The sequence below is a fragment of the Ursus arctos genome, unplaced genomic scaffold (assembly GCF_023065955.2).
Source record: "Ursus arctos isolate Adak ecotype North America unplaced genomic scaffold, UrsArc2.0 scaffold_14, whole genome shotgun sequence".
Taxonomy (NCBI): Eukaryota; Metazoa; Chordata; class Mammalia; order Carnivora; family Ursidae; genus Ursus; species Ursus arctos.
Genome location: NW_026622808.1, coordinates 18,009,736 through 18,022,083, shown reverse-complemented (window position 1 = coordinate 18,022,083; position 12,348 = coordinate 18,009,736). Strand labels below are relative to the sequence as shown.

The window sequence follows — 12,348 nt, the reverse complement described above, 5'->3', positions numbered from 1 at the left end:
CTAGCCCCTCCCACCTCACTCTTGCCCCACCCACCGATGGCCATCCTGCCCCTGCATCTCACATCATCTGGTTACTTCCCTTGCTCTCACCCACAGCTCGGACTCTTGTTCAAGAACACCAGTGTGGGCCCCCTGTACTCAGGCTGCAGACTGACCTTGCTCAGGTGAGTCCTTGCAATCCCCGGCCAGGGCTGCCTCAAGGGCTCCCAGAGCCCAGGAGTCCCCTCCGCTTCCTTCCTGCCTTCTCTGTCCATGTCCTCAGCAGAGGCGGAACTCAGGGGGCACCGGCTCTAGGATCAAGGCCTCTTCTGATTGTAACCACCCCCACCCCCACTAACACACACCCCAGATTCTGTGGAGCCCCTCAGCAGGATGGGGACCCTAGTCTGGTCATCCTTCCAAATTCCCTCCTGTCTCCCTCTGACCAAAGAGGACATTTCCTTTAGGCTTTCAGTTCTGTCCCCAGGATGGAACTCTCAAGACAAGCGTGACTTTTCTCCTTGTTTTAACCCCAAATTCCAGCTCTTCGCCTGTCTCAGGCAGGAGCTGTCCTGTCCCCATGCCCTGAGGCTGTAGGTTTCACACTCGCAATTCGATACAAATCCTCCCACCCATTGGCTGTGTGCACAGCCCCTCAGTTGCCCTGGCCCCTTCCTGTCCTGCCCAGGGGTCCCAGGAGCCCTGCCTGGGGACTCCACCTATTGTTACCCCCCACCCCCCACCCCCAGGCCCGAGAAGGATGGGGCGGCCACTGGAGTGGATGCCGTCTGCACCCACCGCCCTGACCCCATGGGCCCCGGGCTGGACAGAGAGCGGCTGTACCAGGAGCTGAGCCGGCTGTCCAGTGGTGTCACCAGGCTGGGTCCCTACACGCTGGACCCTGACAGCCTCTACATCAATGGTGAGGGATTGTCGTCTGCGTCCACATTTCCACAGGCCCCACATCCTCCTCTCCATTCCTCCCTCTCGCTCATTACTCGCCCTCCTCACCCCTTCTCCCTCTACCTGTGCAGGTTACACCCGCCAGACCCGGGCCACCACCCCGAGCAGTGAGTATTCAGAGGCTTCAGAAGTCTCTACAACCCTGTGAGTCCCTCTGCAACCTTAGAATGCAAACAGCCAGGAGCCCACTGCCTGCCCTCCGCACCCCTGCTCCAGCCCAGCTTCGGGTGAACGGGGACCTATACCCATTAAAACCCCAGACATGGGCGCTGGTCCCTGGCATCTGCAGGATGAGGAGGTCCCCGTCCTGAGCACTCGTCTGCTCCCAGCTTCTCCGATGACAGAGTGTACGTCAATGGTGACTGCCCTGTAGGGCCGTCCTCCGCGCTGAGGGCCTCTGCTGCATCAGGGTTCTGCATGAGTTCAGACCTCCACTGGGGGTTCACGTTTCCAAGGGCTTTGAGCAGGTCCTTTGTCTGGAGATGGGGCGAGTAGACTTTGCTCCCTTCCGGTGCCTAATCATCTTCCTTTTTAAGAATCACAGCTGCGATGCGCCAGCTGCCATCTCCCCAGCAGCCAGGTTGCCTCTTCACTGAGGACCTCTCCCTTCCCTGCTCACTGTCACTCCCCCTCTTCACAGGTTACACCCACCCAGCTTCAGCCACCGCCCCCAACAGTGAGTATTTCAGACTTCTGTGAGCCTGGGCCCACCACCCTCTCCCTAAAGATAAGATCTGCTCAACCAGCCAGGCCTTCCCTCCTGTTCCCCCTTTCTGGATGGGAAGGAGTCCAGAGGATGTGCATGGAAGTGTGGGCTGAGCTGGAGGGGACAGGAGCCACCCCCCCCCACAACACAGCCGAGGACGATGCCCCGACTCCAGGCTAAAGGGGGCATAGAGCCAGGCACACAGTTTATAACTAGAGCCCCCACTGCCACCATTCCCTTACAGGCATAACACACCTTTGATTTCATCCCTTGTGTTCTTTCCCTCTGCTGCTGTGACCCCTGCATCCTTCCCCAAATCCTCTCTGGCTCCACCCCTCAAGCCTGCAAGTAGGAAAGTCCTACCAGTACCAAAATCATTACTACAAAATCATTCATTCAACATCACTTCTTCCCTCCTTATTGCTTACTTAGCTTCCCCGGGGAAACTCGTGCATTTCTGTGGGTTTCAGGGACCATCTAGCTGTTCAAAGTCCAGCTGTTCAGAATCCTAATCCTGAGTCCAGCCCACTCCACACAGCAGCTCCTGGCGCTTGGTCCACCCACCTCCTGGACATCACCCAGCCCCTTGGTCTCTGACCCTCCCAAACTTGCTCCTTTTCCTTATCACCAAAGGCAGGAACACAGGTGCCAACCTTGACCTTCCCTCTCACTCACCTCCCATCCATCCATCACCAAATCATCTTTTCTCCTTTCATAATATCTTGCACGTCCTTGCTCTGCATCTGTCATTCAGCCTTTATTCAGACCACTGGCATTTTTTGCTAGGACTGGTGCAGTAGCCTCTACTCTGTCCTACAGTCCTCTGCACAGCAGCTGCCAACGACCCTCCCGATGTACTTCTGTCCACAGAATTCCTGTCTTGTTGACAATCTTTGGATGACTCCACTTTATCCATAAGTCATGTCCAAACCCCTGAGCTAGTCACTGCTCCCCTTTTGGGGCTCAGAGGGCCCCTCCAGTCTCATGTCTCTACATGGCCATAATGAAAACAGTCAAGTCCCTTGAGTGCAACTGCTCTGTCCTCCTGTCAGGCTCATACCCAGACTGATTTCTTCTGCTTGAGCACTCCTCCACTTGCTCAGCTCCTGTTCACCTAACTCTTTTTTTTTTTTAAAGAGTTTTTATTTATTTATTTGACACAGAGAGAGACAGCCAGCGAGAGAAGGAACACAAGCAGAGGGAGTGGGAGAGGAAGAAGCAGGCTCATAGCAGAGGAGCCTGATGTGGGGCTCGATCCCATAATGGCAGGATCACGCCCTGAGCCGAAGGCAGACGCTTAACCGCTGTGCCACCCAGGCGCCCCTTGTTCACCTAACTCTTATTCATGCTTTCGGTCTCACCTAAAATGATGCTTCCTCCCGGAAGCTGTCCTCAGTCCTTGGCTGGGTACCTCCCTGGAACTGCACACCCTCCTGATTCCGCGTGACAGTCTGGCTACTCTCCTGGCCACAATTTTAGGACACTGTGCCCTATTTACCCTTGGCCTGCAGAGCCCAGCACAGACCCTCGCACACATTAGATACCCAATATACACTGGCTGAATGAATGAGCGAAAGTTCCTGATGTCTAAAAATCCCATAACATTTTCTCCTTCAGCTTCTGCATCATGGCTGTACTTAGGTCCATTCCTGGTGCTCCACTCTTAGAGCTCCAAGCAATCTTAGTCCTTGCTATGGTCCAAACTGGACATTTTTCTCTTCCTCCCCCCCTGCAGCCACTGGCCCCACTCTGGTGTCCTTCACCCTGAACTTGACCATCACCAACCTGCACTACACGAAAGACATGGGGCACCCAGCTTCTTCCAAGTTCAACTCCACTGAGCGGATCCTCCAGCACTGGGTGAGAGCCCCTCAATGACCACCATCAGCCCCTCCACACACTGGCTCGTGTAGCCCTTCAGCCCCTCCGCTCACCCCCTCCTCTTTCCCCACCAGCTCAGGCTTTTGTTCAGTAAGACCAGCGTCGGCCCCCTCTATGCTGGCTGCAGACTGGCCTCGCTCAGGTGAGACCCCCAGATGGAGGGATGCCTTGGGTCTGGTGGACCTTCATGTACGGGCCGGCAGGGCTCCGGTGTCCAGCACCCACCATAACACCTTCACGTGTTCCTTGTGCCCAGGTGGTGGGAGCGCTCAGTCCTTAGAAATAAAGCGTCACGTTTCTCCTTACGGAATTCAGATGATCATTTGTTTTAGATGAAAGCTTTCCTCTTGGAAGAACCTCTGTATCTTGTCTTTAAATTCCAATTCAAGTGTTTTCTGTTCTTAGATGTGAGGGGGTTGTCTCAGACGAGAGACGCTTCGTAGAGCCCCCTCTGGGCTTGAGCCAGCCCTTTCTGTCCCCTCTCAGCCACCTGCCTTCTACGCTCTTGCTTTCCACATCCAGAAGGACCCCTCCTCAGTATTCCACGTCCACACGTCCTTCCTTCCCCAGGCTTGAGAAGGGCGGAGCAGCGACTGGAGTGGACATGATCTGCACCATCCACTCTGAGCCTGCGGGCCCCAGGCTGGACAGAGAGCAGCTGTACTGGGAGCTGAGCCGGGAGACCTATGGCATCACCCAGCTGGGGCCCTTAGCCCTGGACAGGCACAGCCTCTACGTCAATGGTGAGGAGCTGTGCTCTGGGCAGGGTCTCTCTCCTGGCCAGAGTTTTCTTTCTCTAAAAGGAGCTGTGGTACATCTCCTTCTTCTCTGGTCTTGGTTCTGATAATGTAACCGTGGGCTCCAGCCACCTATAATGTTCTTGCCTGGACACCTCCTCCCTGAACATCCCCTCCACTGCCTCTTCCCCTTTGCTTTTCCTGCAGAGGCCCCTAAATCCTACGTTTCCCTTGATCCTTTGTGCTCACCCTGACTCTTACTTAGCTCCTCTGGCCTTCTCTCCACAGGTTACACTTACGGAACCACAGCCCCGACCACCACTAGTGAGTATTCCTGGCCCTGGTTTCCTGGGTCCCAATCCCACTCTGTTCTCCTTTACCTCCTGTCCTCGGTGAGAAAAACAGCTGGAAGGGCCCCTCACTCATCCCTTCACTCCCCGGGTTCTGGTGGAGAGTCCCAGCCCAGGGCAAGAACATCTCACACCCAGATCTGTCCTCCTACCATTCTGACCCTCACGTGGTTATCACTCGGGCTCTCCTAAAACCCTGCCCTGTACTCTTCTCGTATCCTCCTACTCACCTCTCTGTCCGCTATTCCGAGAGTGTCTCAACGTCAGTGTTGCACCATTTGTTGGGTTTTCAGTGAACACGTGTCGAAGCTGACCGCCTTCCGGGCACCGTGCTACGTCACATGCTGTCTGGTCAGCTCTGGCTACCAAAGCACGGTATCACAGGCCGGGTGGCTCAGATGACAGAAGTGGGTTTTCTCACAGTGCTGCAGGCTGGAAGCCCAGAGCCAGGGGCCAGCAGGGTCGGTCGCTCTGAAGCCTCTCTCCTTGGCGTGCAGGTGGCACCCTCTGGCCACCTCTTGGCTGGTCAATCCTTTGCACACACATTCCCGGTGTCCCTCTGGGTCCTAATCTTGTCTTATACCAATAGCAGCCAGATTGGATTAGGGGCCAACCCAGAAGCCTCATTTTAACTCAGTTACCTCTCTAAAGGCCCTGTCTCCAAATACAATCACCTACGGAGGTACTAGGGATTAGAGCTTCTCGAATTTTGGGGTGTGTATGCGGGGACGAGGGGGAGACACAATTCATCCAAAACACATGCACTTTATCTTTTAGTTCTCCTTGCTACAACCATGTGACTTAGCTCCGTTTCAGCTCAGGCTCAGAGAGGCTGCCAAGCCACACAGCAAATAAATAATAGAACCAAGAGTTCCCGTGACTCCAAAAACTCAGTCTCACTCATCTATCAGTTAATTTCTTTAGAAAGACATGCTGATTTTTGGTGTGCACCTGTTGTGTTCCAGTTCTACCCCAGCAAACCCTGGAATGAGGACCTTGTAGTTTTTTCAAGAATTAATTGCCCTTGCATTAGAAGTGTGTTTTTGCAAGCCTCTCAAGCTCTCTTCTTGGGTCCGTCTCTGGTCTTTTACGCCACAGCACCCTCCCTTGCTCCTTCCAACATCAGCAAGGTTTCGGGCTCCTCAGGTCCAATGACAACCATCTTTTCCCAAATGATAGGAGGAAAAATAAGTTAAAGTCAGTTACATTGACTGTGTTTTGTTGATCAGTATCCAGTTCTCGGAATAGGGCCAGAAGCATTATAGGATCAATTCAAAGTACATGGAGGGAAGGCAAGATGGATGGATGGATGGATGGATGGATGGATGGAAGGAAGGGAGGGAGGAAGGAAGGAAAGAAGAAAGGAGTGATGAATGGAAGGAGGGCAGAAGATGGATGGGCAGGTGGAAGGAAGAAAAGATGAATGAAGGGAAAAAAGGAGGGAGGGAAAATGTCTAAAGAGGTAGAAGGAATAGATATGGAAGAAAGGAAAGATGGATGGATAGATGGAAGAAAAAGAAGGAAGCAAGGAGAGGTGGATAGATGGAAGAAAGTGGGGATAGAAGGAAGGACAGACAGAAGAATGCATAGAAAGAGGTATGAATGGAGAACAAGGAAGGAAAAGAAGGAGTGAGGAAGGAAGGAATGGTGTATGCAAGGACGGTGGCTGGATGGGTGGATGTCATGGGTGGCTGGATGGGTGGATGTCATGGGTGGATGTCATGGGTGGCTGGATGGGTGGATGTCATGGGTGGCTGGATGGGTGGCTGGATGGGTGGATGGATGGGCGAGTGGGTGGCTGGATGGGTGGATGGATGGGTGGATGTCATGGGTGGCTGGATGGGTGGATGCATGGAGACATGGAGGATGGATGGATGGAAAGATGGCTGGGTGGACAGACAGATGATAGAAGAAAGGAGAGAAGGGATGGAGGGAGGTGGAAGAAAAGATGGCTAGATGGAAGAAAAGATTGAAGGAAGAAAGGATGAATGCACGGATGACTAGAAAGAAGGATGGAAGGAAAGAAGGAAGGATGGAAGGAAGGATAGACAGAAGGGAGCTCGGAAGGAGTGGTGAACAGAAAGAAGGGAAGGAAGAGGGGAGGTCAGTTTTTCTTCCAGAGGTTTGTCCTGAACAGTTAACCCTGTGCTGCTCACTGCTTATCTATTCTAGAGTCAGGCCACTGGGCCTCTGGTCTTACTTGCATCAGATGTTCATTTATAGTACTTCTCCTGGGGTCTACAGAAGTCACCCCAACTAGTGAACACTGAGCCAGCTGCATGTGTCTAAGCAAGAGCGTGTGTCTTCGCAGGGGAGTCATGAGCAAGGACTCTGGGATTGGAGAACCTGAGTCCAAACCCAGACGCTCCCTCCCCAGTCATGTAACCCTGGGCAGAGGACCATTAACGTACTGTGGTTCCTCCTTCGTATAGCGTGGATGATTCTAGCGCCGGCTCGTATTTACCCAGGTGGAATCTCCGCATGTAGTGGGTGATCAGAAAGTATTTGCTCAGTCGTTTTCTACAATGACCACTTCTGTAGTGCTTACTCCGCACCCAGCACTGCGCGTAAGCACTTTACGGAATTCGACTTGTTCAAACCGCATCACAGCTTTCGAAGGAGGAATCATTATGACCTTACAGATGAGTAAATCAAGGGGCAGAGAGTTTGATTACAGCTCCTGGTTGGCTTTTTTTTTTTTTTAACGCAATGCGTAGAAGATTGGCATGCCTGGGTGTAAGAGAGAGACAGAGAGGAAAAGAAAGACAGAGGCACAGAGAGATACAGAGTTAGAGATGAGGGAGCAGAGAGACTATGGAGGACAATGTCTGGGGTTTTTCCCGGTTCCGCATCAGTGTGGTAAGTTGAGCCTCTCCTTCCCAGAAAGAACAAAGCCTCTAGTGTGTTCACAGAGCCCTCCACTCCTGTACCTGGGTGGGACTAGCATCTCCGGCCCCCAAATCAGGAAGCCTGTCCTTTCTTGCTGTTGGAGTTGTCGCCATTCACAAGCGACACTCGGGTTTATCGGGAGGAGGACAAGAGGCCCTTGGAAGCCCCACTGTGGGTGGACGTTGGGCGCCCCAACTACCCACAAGCCTTGGCTCTCTCTGCACCTGTCACAGCTGGGGAGGTCAGCGAGGAGCCATTCACACTGAACTTCACCATCGACAACCTGCGCTACTCGGCGGATATGGGCCGCCCCGGCTCCCTCAAGTTCAACATCACGGACAGCCTCATGCAGCACCTGGTGAGAGGCCAGCTTCCCCGTCCCTTCCTCCACGACCTCTCTTCGGGGCTGTCGCCAGCTCTGACCACACTGGCCCTCTCCTTCCTCTCCAGCTCGGCCCGCTGTTCCAAAGAAGTAGCCTAGGCGCCCGATATGCAGGCTGCAAGGTCACCTCACTAAGGTGAGAACCCCTCCACCCACCCACCATGGCCCACCGCCGAAGGATAGGACTTCTGACTGCGGGGGCCACTCCCGGTTGTGGCAGACTGTCTTGGAGGGTCATTTTTGGCATCCGTGTCTTCATGATACATTACTGTTATAATTCTGACAAAATGCGTATAGACATAAAATTAGCCATTTCACCATTTTCAAGTATACATTTCAGTGGCACCTGTTACGTGCACAGTGCTGTGCACCCATCGCCACTGCTGGTGCTGAAATTCTTCATCACTCTCTACCCATCGGGCAATGACTTGCGCTTTTCTGGGTCGGTGTGCGTTCTGCCGGTGTTTACAAAGCACTTTTCCATCTGTGTTGTCCATTCCACTGTCACTGGTGCAGCTCCTGAGGCAGGTGGGGGTGCCGCAGTGACAGCACAGGCGCTGCCCCTGCACTCGTCTCGCGGAGAAAGCAGAAACTCGGTAGGAGAATAACTATCTAAAAGGGTTTCAAATACAGTAAGGTGATGGGAAGCAGAAGTGCACAGACGGGAAAGCAGCTTTACCAGGGCACAGGATAGCTGTCTGGGGAGGTGATTTTTGATCGGTGTCTCAGTTGGAAAAGAAGGATTTGGCCATGGAAACTGTTGCAGGCAGAGGAAACAGCATGCGCAAAGGTCCTGAGGTAGGCATGCGTTTAGCATGTTCAGTGAACAGCAAGGAGGCCGGTGTGGCTGGAGCAGAGAGAGAGGGACAGAGAGAAAGGTGGTGTGTTTCCAGGCAGCAGCAAGGTCTACACTGTGTAGAATCTTGGTGGGGATTGATTTTTTTTTAACTGTGGTAAAATACACATAATAGAAAATTTACCATCTGAACCATTTTTAAGTGTCTGGTCCAGTAATGTTAAGTATATTCGTATTATTATTGTACAAACAATCTCCAGAACCTGAAAAACTGAAACTCTATACCCATTAAACAACAGCTCCCTGCTTCCCTCTACCCCCAGATGTTAGCAACCGCCATTCTGCTTTCCATCTCCATAAATTTGACCACTCTGGGTACCTCATACAAGTGAAATCATATGGTATTTGTCTTTGTGTGTCTGTCTTATTTCACTGGTCATAACGTCCTCAAGGTCCATCGACGTTGTGGCAGGTGTCAGGATTTCCCTCACCTTTAAAGCGGAATCATATTCCATTGTATGGATGTATCATATTTTGTTTATCCATTCATCAGGACTTTGGTTTTTACATGGAGCAGGCAACGTGTGAGGTGCTAGGAGTTCAGGACAACAGTGAGCTAAACTGCCCCATTCCTTGACCTCATGGAGGCCACTGTCTGGAGGGAACAGGAACAAATAATATATGTTCACACCGAGGGCCATCAGGGCTCTGATGGGGAAAGCATGAGGTCCTGTGGCAGCCAGGACCCTCTCCTGACTCAGCCAGTTCTTGAGAAGGAGGAGGTGTCTAAGTTGAGATCTGGAGGATGACCTGGAAATTACTGGAGAGTAAGGAGAGAAGGGGAGAGACCTGCAGACAGAGGTCGCTGCATGTGCAAAGATCCTGGGGTGAGAGAGTGTGTCCAGGCGGAGAACCTGTGAATGGTTCAACAAGGCTGGAACACAGCATGTGAGGTGTGCAGTGACCACAGGTGGCAAGGTGCCACATGGGCTGCAGTCCCTAAACATTAATCTCTCCATCCTCAGGTCTGTGAAGAATGGCGCCAAAACAAGGGTGGACATCCTCTGCACCTACCGGCAGCCCCCCAGCAGCCCGGGTCTGCCTGCCAAGCAGGTGTTCCATGAGCTGAGCCGGCAGACCCGCGGCATCACCCGACTGGGTCCCTATTCTCTGGACAAGGACAGCCTCTACCTCAATGGTGAGCGGTTCTCAGCCCGCCTCACTGCTTCCACCCCCCATCCCACAGGTCAGGTCTCTAGGGGAAACCTTACAACAAACTAAGGTGTGACTCGCAACACCATACTGACCCCCACCCTCCGACAGTCACTCTGTAAGCCTGTCCCTGATCACACCTGTTTTACAGATGAAGAATTAGAGGCTCTGAAAGGTTAAGGAATTTGCCCCATGGGTGGAGCCAGAGAAGGGTGGAGCCAGGCATGAGCCCTAGCAGTCGGCATCCAATGCTATGCCCCACCCTATGCCTTTAACTCCTAGAAGGGTCATTCCAGGAGAGACGTGGGGACAGAAAATCCCACATGTATCTCCCCTCCCAGCTTCTCGCCCTAGACCAGGGATGGGCTTCTCTTCTGGCTGGGGCCCCAATGCCAGGAAGTTAGGCAGCCACTCTAAACATCTGGGGGGGTCCAAGCTTTGGACATGCTGGGCATCAGCCTAGAAGCCAGGAAGGGACCGTGTTTAAGAGGGTGACCCTCCTCTGGGGTTCTAAGAGGCAGAGCATGGAACATGGTGAGGTTTATTGGAATAACTCAGCTTCTCTCCTCTCTGTCCCCATCTTGGGAATGGCATTTGGCAACTCACACTTTCTTATCACCATTGCCACGTCAGGTGGGCAAGGAGACATCCTGGTCCTTTATGACTCCCATTTGAGCAGAGAGGGAGATGTACAGAGAAGGTAGGGGACCTTCCCATGCCAATAGTAGGTTTGTGGTCTGTCTGGGTCTTGGTGTTCTGAGTTCACATCTGTTCCCTTCACCTTGGCCATTACAGGGGCCAGCTTAGGCTACTTCCCCCTGAAAAATATGCTTCATTTTGTTCACTCAGTCAGCAGTCACCAGCATCTTCTATAAACCAGACCTCATGCCTGGCACCAGGAACACAGACAGGCTACTTGGGCTACCTGTCCTAATGTAAGCTCCAAAGGGGCAGAGACATTTTTTTCAGGGCTATATTCCCCAAATGTAATAGAACTTGGCACACAGTAGGTTCTCCATAAATATTTGTGGGATGGAGAGAAATATTGGAGGGAGGGTGGAAGGGCAGGTGGTAGGATGGATAGATATGTGGCAGAATAAATATGTGAACATAAATGTGATGAGAGTCTCTTGGGGGCAGGCTGAAGAGGTGGATAGGGAAGGGTCAGCTCTACCTGGAAGATCAGGAAAACCTTAATGGTGGAGATGACATTTGAGTCTGATCTTAGAAGATGCATGGATGCTTACCTGGTACACGCAGAGAAAGGCATCCCGCAGGAGCCCCACATGGACAAAGGCATGGAATATCTGGGATTGTTCTGTCATCTCCCCTCATGTGTGACATTTTTGTTTCCAGGTTATAATGAACGTGGTCCAGATGAGCCTCCTCCAAGTACGTATCTTTGCATCCAGTACCCGTATCAGCCTCTGTGGGCCTTGAGCCAAACTTTTCTCCTCACTAATAAAGGAAGCTTGCCCCAAACTCAGCCTGCTCTCCTGAGTGGGGCTGGGTGTCAGTGGGAAGAAGAATGCCGAGTCCTTCGTCTCTTCTGGGCCTGCAGGCATGGCATTGGCTTTCTAAACTTTCCACACCCTTCTGGGTTGGAGGAAGAAATTGAACAAGCATTTCCTACAGGGATACAGGTTGAGGTCAGACGATGAGTCCGTGCCTCCTGAAAACAAGATCTCCCCTACAAGAGCCACAGAAGGGGCCTCAATGTCAAGCTGCAGACTGCGGTGGCCACTCAGTGGTTTGGCCAAATTTGCCTGTTCAGTTGTCCAATGGTCCCTTCATCTATCTTTTAATCCATCCATTCTTCCATTCTCTGAGTTTTCTCTCAGTCTTTTCCATTCTTCCTTCCTTCCCTCCACCCATCCTTTCTTCCTTCTTTCCCTTTGTCCATCCATGCATTCATCCATTCTTCCTTCCTTCCATTCATCCATCCATCCTTCTTTTCTCCTCCCTCTTTTCTTTCATCCACCCATCCACCCATTCATCCATCCATCTTTCCATCTCTCCTTCCCTCCATCCATCCTTCATTCCTTCTCTCCTTTGTCCATCCTTCCATCCATCCATCTTTCATTATTTTCTTCCTTCCATCCATTCATCCCTCCATCCATGCTTTCTTCCTTTTCCCTCCATCTCCATCCTTCATTCATTCTACCCTTCATCCATTCTTCTATCCTTCCTTTCATCCATCCATCCATCCATCCATCCTCTGCCTATTCACTTGCTTGTCTTTTCCTCCTTTTGTCCTTCCTACCATATCTCCAACTTTTCTTCCTGTGTTTATTCTTGCTTTCTCTCTGACCCTTCATTTGTTCATTCTTCCTCTGTCCTTCGAGGTATCCCATCTGTCTGTCCACTTTTCTTCCCATTCATCTCCCTGTTCTCTTTGCTTAGTCTCTCTCTTGTTCACCTACCCTTACTTTCTTGGGTTTATTTCACTCATG

The 12,348-nt window shown here is 52.1% G+C and overlaps 1 protein-coding gene across 1 annotated transcript in view; it reads left to right on the top strand.

Moving 5' to 3' along the window:
- Nucleotides 1-12,348, top strand: part of MUC16 (mucin 16, cell surface associated) — a 108,419-nt gene that overhangs the window by 81,667 nt on the left and 14,404 nt on the right. Inside the window, 11 exon segments of the mRNA XM_057311252.1 lie at nt 97-164; nt 729-901; nt 1,583-1,618; nt 3,318-3,508; nt 3,604-3,671; nt 4,100-4,272; nt 4,555-4,590; nt 7,739-7,863; nt 7,956-8,023; nt 9,709-9,881; nt 11,252-11,287. Coding sequence (XP_057167235.1) covers nt 97-164; nt 729-901; nt 1,583-1,618; nt 3,318-3,508; nt 3,604-3,671; nt 4,100-4,272; nt 4,555-4,590; nt 7,739-7,863; nt 7,956-8,023; nt 9,709-9,881; nt 11,252-11,287 — 1,147 coding nt within the window.